This window comes from Hipposideros armiger, unplaced genomic scaffold (genome assembly GCF_001890085.2).
Source record: "Hipposideros armiger isolate ML-2016 unplaced genomic scaffold, ASM189008v1 scaffold_75, whole genome shotgun sequence".
Taxonomy (NCBI): Eukaryota; Metazoa; Chordata; class Mammalia; order Chiroptera; family Hipposideridae; genus Hipposideros; species Hipposideros armiger.
Genome location: NW_017731425.1, coordinates 3,065,523 through 3,074,586, shown reverse-complemented (window position 1 = coordinate 3,074,586; position 9,064 = coordinate 3,065,523). Strand labels below are relative to the sequence as shown.

Genomic DNA, 9,064 nt, shown 5'->3' with positions numbered 1-9,064 from the left:
TAATAAAATCTTAAAAAAAAAACACCACCAGCATTCACAATTTGGACATCAGTCTCTTATGAGTTTTGTCAGTGCGAGTCAACATCCCTAAGTCTAATTAAATATAAGGCTGAGGAACATTAGAGTCAGAAAAACCTGGGTCAGGTCCCAGCTCTGCTACTTATTAGCTGTCTAACACTGGATAAAACACCTTACTCCTTCAGCCTGGGTTCCTCAACTAGTACATGAGGGCAGTCAGAGGACCTAGCCCCACAGAAGCACTTTTGAGGACTAGACAACACCAAGGGAGGGGCTTTACACAGGGCCTCCTTGGTCATTGTTGGGTCTACATGACATGCTCACATGCCTTATCTGTATTTCCAAAATCCAAACGCCTCTGAAAACTGAGTCATCCAAAACTCATCTGACAGAAAAGACTGAAATGATCGATATGACTTAAAAGTCTTCTCTATCCCTTTTACTATGACTATCTGCTGCAGAAATATTAATGTGTTTGGTTACAGGACTCCACTGGGTATTACACATAACACAGTCGATATGCAATGTCCCTTTCCTAAAATCAGGAAAATATTAAATTTTACAACTTATCTGGACTTATGGTTTCAGGGACTCTGGACTTCTATCTTTTAAAATAATTTTTATTGTGGTAAAATACACAAAACATAAAATTTTACATCTTCACCATTTTTTTAATGCAGTACACCATACAGTGTCATTAAGTACATTCACATTGCTGTGCAACCTTCACCATGATCCATCTTAATAACTCTTTATCTTAGAAAACAGAAAATCTATCCATTAAGTCACAATTACCCCTGCCCCCCAGTTCCTGACAACCACCATTCTACTTTGTCTCTACGATACCACATGTAAGTGGAATCACATACTATTTGGCTTATTTCCCTGAGCATAACGGTGGACCTGTATCTTTATGAGGGTGAGAATAAGAATTTAAAACAGGCTCATGGTATACGTACCAAGGTACCTACTGTCTCATGACTTTGACAGTCAGCCAATTTCTTCAAACTCCACCCCAGTCTCACCAGGCCCCTTTCTAAGGAGCCTTTAGAATGTGTAGGCAGCTTGCACAGGCTAAGACCAAGGGACACCTCCTGAGGAAACCTGCCTGGTGGGAGCCAAGGTAGGGCACTAGACAAAAGGCACATGATTTCAAATGCATACACAAAAGGGCATGTAATAAAGAGGGGATCAGCAAGCCAAAGTACAAAGCCCAGTTTCCATTAGGTGTCTGTGTACTGACAACTGCTGAAAGGCAACTGTTCTCATAATTAAAATACAAATGCTAAAAAACAAATATAAAAGAAATTGCAGCACAATGGTAAACAAGGTATATTTCTTTCATGTTCCGAACCACTGTTCATGAGACAGCAGCACATACAGCCAGGCGCTTTGTGGTGTCAGCGTCTTCCAGTTCCCCTTCAAGGAGTCGCTTTCGACTCGTAGAAGGCTGGAGAAAATGGAAAAGGGAGAAATGGTAAGACACACACACACACACACACACACACAAAAAAAAAAACCACTGGCTTCTTCAAAATTATCAGTTTCTCAGGATGCCCCAGGTACACTTAGAGCACTTCACGTGAAACTTCTAGTACCAAGCATTACAGGTTGTTCTCACTGACATCTGAATTCCCACAACGCCGCCCCCTCGCCACAGACTCAGACATGCTTATCAAACTGACCTTTCTCTCCCCTCTGACTTCCAATCATTCAATGGTGTATTTTGAAAGGAAGCACATAACCAGCCCCATCTTGGTCATCTCCTAAATTATGATGTTTAAAGAGATGATGACACCTCTCATTGGGAGCCCCAAGTCTTGCTCTTTTGTGGAAAGACAGGTTTTTTTGTATCTTTGTTTTCCCATTTATAACATTGCGAGGGGGCAGTGGGAAGAGGAGTGTTATCATTGACCAAAAGAAGGCAGGACAGAAATGAACAGATATGAACTTATACTTAAAGAACTTTAGAGGCATAAAACCATAATCAATAAATCATTTTTCAACAAATCTAAATTTGAGCTTCTAATATAGTCTTTCAGTCTTGCCTTACAGGAGACTTCTTGAATGACAATCCCTAGCTCTGCTTCTCGTAATGCATTAAACATTCTTCTCGATTAAATCTCCTAAGGGTGCTAGAGCAGATCAAGCTGAAAGAAAGTATCTACTACATTAAAAAACCTGTTAAGCAATTGCTATTAAAGAGACTATTCAAACTCATCATTCTTGCTCATCAGCTCTTAAAACTTGGCCTGTATTTAACAACCAGCATCTGGGATACCTGGGCTGGGGCCTGGGTTACAGCCGTTGACTTGTTTTCTTCACAAAGCAAATTTTGAAATTTTCTCTTCATGTCCTCATCCTGTAAAGAAATAAAAAACATAAGTAAGCTGTGTTTGAGGGAAAGCTCCTGGAAAGATGGAGCTAGGGTACACCTAGAAACAGGGACGTGGGCAAAGATGTCCCGTCTGTTGACCAAGTGGCATGCCCTTACTGAAGCTTTGGGAGGAAAAGGCCCACCTGCCTTCCCAGAGTCACCTAACCAGCAGTCAGGGCTCAGTCAACACTGGCTGAATCAAAACCACGTGCCTAAGAGCTCGCAATGGGTCACAGAACCACAGACCTTAGCAGAGAAAAACTTTCAGAACTAGTACCCCAGGTCCTGACAGAGATGGCAATCAGGAGGCCAGAGGCTGGGGTTGGCTCAGTCCTCTGAGGGCTGACTCCATGCAACTCCCGAATCTCTCCAGGAGCAGGAGGTCCCCCCTTCCCTGCCAACAATGAGGCCAGCTACTGGGGCCATTCTAACCAACCAACCCAGCACCCTAGGAAAATTCGCCCAGCAAGTGCTGTACAAGACACCAGAAGGACTTCAAGAACGCAATATCCCAGAGCTTGGGTCTAATGAAAAATGAAGATGAGTGAACAGGACATAGCATTATAGGCGTTTCTTGCTCCTGGAAGGGGGAGTGTGGGGTAGGGGCTAAGGGGTGTACTCAAAAGAACTCCCACCTCACCCCCCTGGCTGCTCAGTTCTGCAGGACTCAAGGATTTGCATCTGCGAGCCCTGAGAGGTGAGCCGGTGCGGCTCTCCCCACTTTCAGAAAGGTGAAACATCCATGTCTAAGGATTGTGGGCTTTGGAGCCAGCTGGAAGCCCAGCTCAGCCACTATAAGTAGCGTCTGCAGAACACAGACCCAGAGCCCCATGTACTTTCCCACCCAACCCCCCTTCCATTCCTCTCACTAGGTCAAGTGTACCATGGTGGGTGGGAGGAGAGGACCTAGGAGTGAAGGCATCCAACATTCAACAATTTGATGGCTACAGAAAAATTACAGTGCTTGAGGATGATCCACTGCTCTGTCTAGTAGCTAGAATCACCTGCTTCCATCCATCACTCTGTTTATTGCATCACTCAGAGTGGCTCCCACACTACCCATTTTGATACTGCCAAGTTCATCTGGATTTCACTTTGCACTCTCCTTTAGGGTCACACTCTCAAAGGTGCATCCATTATTTCCTCTATCTGCTCACAGCTTCCACTGGGAATACCTCCTGGCCTTCCTGGCCATCCACTTCACCCACCTTCCTCATTCACTCTGTGAACAATAGTTCCCAAGCACCCCCTAGATGCCAGGCACTATAATCGGCACAGTGGCCTCCATTTAAGAGGGACTCAATCAATGTTGAAAATGCTGTCCTCCTTGGTTAGGGACTTAATTTGGAGACAGGGCCTTTACAGAGGTGAAATGAGGTTGTCAGGGTGGGGCCCCAATCCAATATGACTGGTGTCCTCATAAGAATAGAAAAGACACCAGGAATGTGAACACACAGAGAACTGACCATGTGAGACAGAAAGAAAGCAGCCACCTGGCGAGGCAAGGAGAGAGGCCTCAGGGGAAACCAAATCTGCCGACACCTTGAAGTTGGGCTTCTAGCCTCCAGAACTGAGAAAATAAATTTCTGTTGTTAAAGCCACCCAGTCAGTGGTATTTTGTGGTGGCAGCCCTAACAAACTAATATGCCCATCCCATCCCCAGGCAAATCTGTCTTTAGACACTCTTCACACCATATGCACCTGTGGGTACCCAAAGCCCTGTGCACAGTGGCCTCCTCTCATCCTAGGGATCTGCAATACTCTGCACCTCCCCCTAGTACCACATGTATCACACTGCTCTGTGGAGACTGTGGTCAGAGTTGGACCCACCCAGATTGTCAGCTCCTCACGGCAAGGATGTATTCTTATTCGTCTTCGCATCCATAGTGCCTAAGAGTGCTTGACACACAAGATCATTCATTAAAAAAATGAATGCACGAAGAAACGAAACCACGCTGGAACACCCCTCAAGAGGCAGCTCTTCTGTGCAGCCCAACAGGGTTGACCACAAGCCTATTTAGGCCTGTATTTAAAACAAGTCATCAATCAGCAATAACATGAAAAAAGAGCTCTTTATCTTGTCATAACACAGGTAGCAATGTGTATCTGTAAGTACCCTCTCTTTGACATGTCCACAATCTATTAAAAAATATTAAATTGTAGTATGCCTGGGGCAGCCAGTTAGCTCAGATGGTTAGAGCACAGGCTCTTAACACCCAGGCTGCCGGTTCAATTCCCACATGGGCCAGTGAGCTGCACCGTCCACACCTACATTGAAAACAATGGCTTGACTTGGAGCTGATGGGTCCTGGAAAAACACAGTTCCCCAATAATGTTTAAAAAAAAACTAAAAAACTAAAAAATCGTAATATGACTCAAAAACAAGCTGTAAGGAATCATCTATTTCAGGAAGTGAACATGAGGCAAAAATGGATACAAGGGATGCTCCCTAAACTGGGCACTCTGTTAATGACAAAACAGAGACTGGAACTCACATTCCCAATGCTCAGTCCAGTGCTAGACCCACAAAACCATTTGGTTTCTTCAGGAACATCAAATTTTCCCAGAATAAAACCTACACTAACGCTAGCAGATGATTTATGTGGGCAAGCTGCATCTTTGTCCTCATTCAGTGTTCACTCTGAGAACTTCTGCTGCAAAAACAAACTGTGGACAAAAAAGTATTCAAATGAGACCCCTGTGGCCAGGTTGAACTTCACCTTTCCCTCAGTTGTGAATAACAGTTTTCTTTTGAGACAAAAAGTACAAGAAAAATAGGCTATGCTTGTTCGCAAATTTCAGGCAGATGCAAACCTTGTTCCCATGCCTAACTGGCCAGCTCTGTTTTTTTTTTCAAGACTCACAGTTCCTCTACCTCCACATCTGGCCCCCCCTAGTTTCCTTATTAGGAACTAATAAAAAGAGCCAAGAGCTATGTTTTTCTTTTTCATCAAAATTAAATCCCCACATGCAAAGACACCCTTTGTTTCTGAATCCCCTTTCCCCAGAGTCCTGCTGTTTCAAATCTGTGTGGTCTATTAAGTCCTAAATCATCTGACAGATTTCTTCTGGGGGGACTGCTGTTTCCAGGACAACATCCCAAACACTAATGTCTACTTTTTTTTTCATTTAAGGATTTGTTATTCTCAACCTGAGCTGACCTGAGCCCAACTGTTAGGTGTGGAGGGTTGGAAGAGAGAAAGAATGGGGACAGTCCTGAGACTGAATGGTCTGAGGAGCTCCTAGACCAGTAATCCCCAGGACGCTTGAGTCTCTTGCTCAAGCTACCCGATTAAGCTCCCCCATCCCCACAAAAAACATAGACCAAATAAAAGTTAATAGAAAGGGGTATGGGGCCAGTCAAGTGGCTCAGTTGGTTAAGAGCGCGAGCCCTGAGCAACAGCGTTGCCAGTTAGATTCCCACATGGGCCAGTGAGCTGCGCCCGAGCTGAGCTGCAGCTGAGCTGTCAATAGGTGGCAGGATGGCTCAGCTGTGAAAGCACGTGCTCCTAACAACAAGGTTGCTGGTTTGACTCCCACATGCGATGGTGGGCTATGCCCACCCGCAAATAAGATTAAACATGGCACCTTGAGTTGAGCTGCTGACGGGCAGCCAGATGGCAACTGGACTTGGAGCTGCGCTAGCTGCACCCTCCACAACTAAGATTGAAGGACAACAGCTTGGCTGTTCCCCTACCCCAATTTTCCAATAAAATCTTTTAAAAAGGGGGGAGGTATGGCTGTGTTGAATGGAACGGTACTTAACAGAAGACCTGAGATCTATCAGAAAACTTGCCTGATGCTACAGCTAATTCCTAAACCACAGATTAGCCCAGCAAACCTACAAATGACTTCCGACTCTGGCAACAAGAATAAGGTCAGTGCATAATCTAATGGCAGCCACAACCCCCAGCAGGAACACAGAGGTAATGCAGATTCAAAAGGCACAGGTGACAGTCTGCACTAACAGCATGCTTAACATGAACAAGAAGTGGGACCCTTTATACATTTGGGCTTAAGAAATAGTTGGATTTCCCCCCAGGGAAGCTGCCCTCTTCCTCCTACCCACTTTCCTGATTTAAAGTTAAAGATGGCTACAATGCAGCCCATCCCACCTGTTTGGGTGGGAAGTTTGAGGGAAGAGTGGAGCACAGTTGGGGGTGAAGGTCTGGAGTTAGAGCAACCTCTGAAAGGAACACAGCCCATCTGCAGACTCAGGGAAGCCAAGTGGAACCAGGACAGGCCATAAGTGAGCTTGTCCATCCAAGAGCTACGAGTCAAGTTGAAAGACTACACTAAACACACACAAAGACACACGCACACCCACAACCATACACACACATATACACACCACACAAACCTAAAGCTCAATCTAAAACAGTTTCATTAAAAGGACCCAACAAAGCAAACGTGTTTCAATCCTCCTCCTCATCTAGTCTCACAGGCACAATACACTGTCTATGTATTTTATGCCAGCCCCATACCCACCTGCAGCCACGAGTGTCCTAAAGCTTCTTCTGTTGTAAAACGCACCTTTGGATCCACTATCAACAACTTCTTGACGAGGTCCAGTGCTAAAGCAATAAGATAATTTGGCAAATCACAGTGAGAAGTAAAAATACATTCAATCTCAAAATTAAAACATGCCAGAATCACAGGCCCAACATCCAGAAAGAGGAGAGAGGGGCTGCAGTCATCATGGAGTCAGCAGGTACGGTGGGCAGGGCCCCTAAACCTCCTCACTCTGTAATCATCAGAGTGCTGTGAGAACACCAGAATGACCACAATACATAGTCACCATCTCTCCCTGCTCGGACACCACAACCTCGTAGCTCTCTGTCCTTTCTCTCATTGCTGGACTCAAGTTCAAACTAATTAAAAGTTGAACTTCTGCCCAGTTCTAAGACACTCAAGATGCTGAAGCAACTCTCCCCCAGACCCACAGATTGATGATGAGAGTTCCTCCACCAGAGAAAGGCTCTTGAAACTGCAGGCTTCGCAGAAATAAAGCTTGACAGCCAGCAACAAGTGGAGGCTGGCTTGTGTATGGCAACAATGTTATTCCTTAGACATTCTGGCATTTAACACAATCATCTATGTTACATTATTTGACATTTAGTTGTAGTTTTAGTTTTCTACATTCTCTTTTGAGAATTACAAAGTTGCACTTTCAACTTCTTAAATACAAAGAAGCTAATTACATTTAGCTCTTAATGCTTACTTACTCAAAGGAAACCTTGTAACTAAAAAGTTACTTACTATTTCGCATACTTAAATAGGCACCAGGGACTTGTGAATGTTACACTTAATCCTCACAAAAATACTTTAAGGTATAAGGTTTATTGTGCCTCCTTTACAAATAAAGACAATGGAGGCTCAAAGAGGTAAGTAACTTGCCTAAGGTCACAAAGCTAGGAAGTAGCTGACCCAGGACTTCAGTCAAGACCTGCCTGGCTCTGGAGCCTGTGCTCTTAACACCTTCCTTTGCCTCTCAAATGGTGCAAAACAGAAAATAAGAACAGAATCAACAGGAGCAAACATCACAGGATTTGAAAAGGAAGTCCCACCACAGCACACACACATTTCAGCAAACCATAAATGTTTAACCCTTTCGTATCCATACCCTTCTCTGAGACCTCTGCCCAGACTTCAGGAATGAAGTTGTATTTTCCACTGGTGATCTGATCCTTCAGTGACACTTGAGTCTTATGCTCAGAGAAAGGTGGATACCCACTAAGGCTTAATATCGGTAGAGAGAGAAAGGAAAAGAAATCAAGTGGCATTCTCAGTGGCATTTGGATATCAAGATTTCTTTTTCAGCACAATGAAAAATTAGGTTTTTCTTTACATCAATGGTCAAAAAAAACAAAACAAAACAAACAAACAAAAAAAGACCTAAATTCAATACAAGCTCTCTACCTGGACACATTTCTGATTTCACCTAATTACCTCTCACCAGACTCTGAAGCAATGAAAACTTTTTCTTACCAAATAAAAAGAATAACTCCTAAGCTCCAGCAATCCACAGCTCGGTTATATCCGGCAGTCCCAAAGGACTCAAGAACCTCAGGAGCCAGGTAGGTGGGGGTACCACATAAGGTTTTCATGAGAGAGGTCTCCCCCAAAATCTTGGACTGCCCAAAATCAGTAATCTAAAATTAAAGACAAAAGGGAATCATTTTTAATGCTATCATACAATAAAAAGATTAATATAGCCCACAAGTCCCAAAAGACATGCAGTCGGTATCAGTTTCTATCCTACAGCTCATGCCTGCTGTTAATCTGGAATCTACAAATTCATGTCTAAATTAAGATAATTCTAAACTTTACAAGTTGTTTAGTTTTGCGTAAAATTCCTGAGCCAAAAGAAACTCAAGGCCCAGGTTTTTCTCCAACTTACTTGTGTTCTCTGTGACCTTTTAAAAGGTTTATAATCCTTGTCAGAGACACTCCAGGATTCTAATTAGTTATGCGTGGCTCTTAGACCCCAGTTTCTCAACCATGGCTGCACACGCCTGAGGAGCTTGGAAAAAACACTTACACCTGGGTGTCATGATTATTTTTTAATCAAAAAAAATTTTTTTTAATCAACAGGAGATTCTAAAGCAGTTCTCAACCTTCCTAATGCCGCGACCCCTTAATACAGTTCCTCATGTTGTGGTGACCCCC

The 9,064-nt window shown here is 43.8% G+C and overlaps 1 protein-coding gene across 1 annotated transcript in view; it reads right to left on the bottom strand.

Annotated features, from left to right (window-relative positions):
- Positions 1–681: 681 nt before the first annotated feature.
- The window catches only part of CHEK2 (checkpoint kinase 2), a 48,135-nt gene continuing 39,752 nt past the window's right edge, over positions 682–9,064 (bottom strand). Inside the window, exons 12-16 of the mRNA XM_019643045.1 lie at positions 8,384–8,547; positions 8,019–8,134; positions 6,884–6,969; positions 2,300–2,380; positions 682–1,468 (exon numbers count right to left, since the gene is read on the bottom strand). Of these exons, the coding sequence (XP_019498590.1) occupies positions 1,379–1,468; positions 2,300–2,380; positions 6,884–6,969; positions 8,019–8,134; positions 8,384–8,547 (537 nt within the window). The 3' untranslated portion in view covers positions 682–1,378. The remainder of the gene's footprint in view (positions 1,469–2,299; positions 2,381–6,883; positions 6,970–8,018; positions 8,135–8,383; positions 8,548–9,064) is intronic.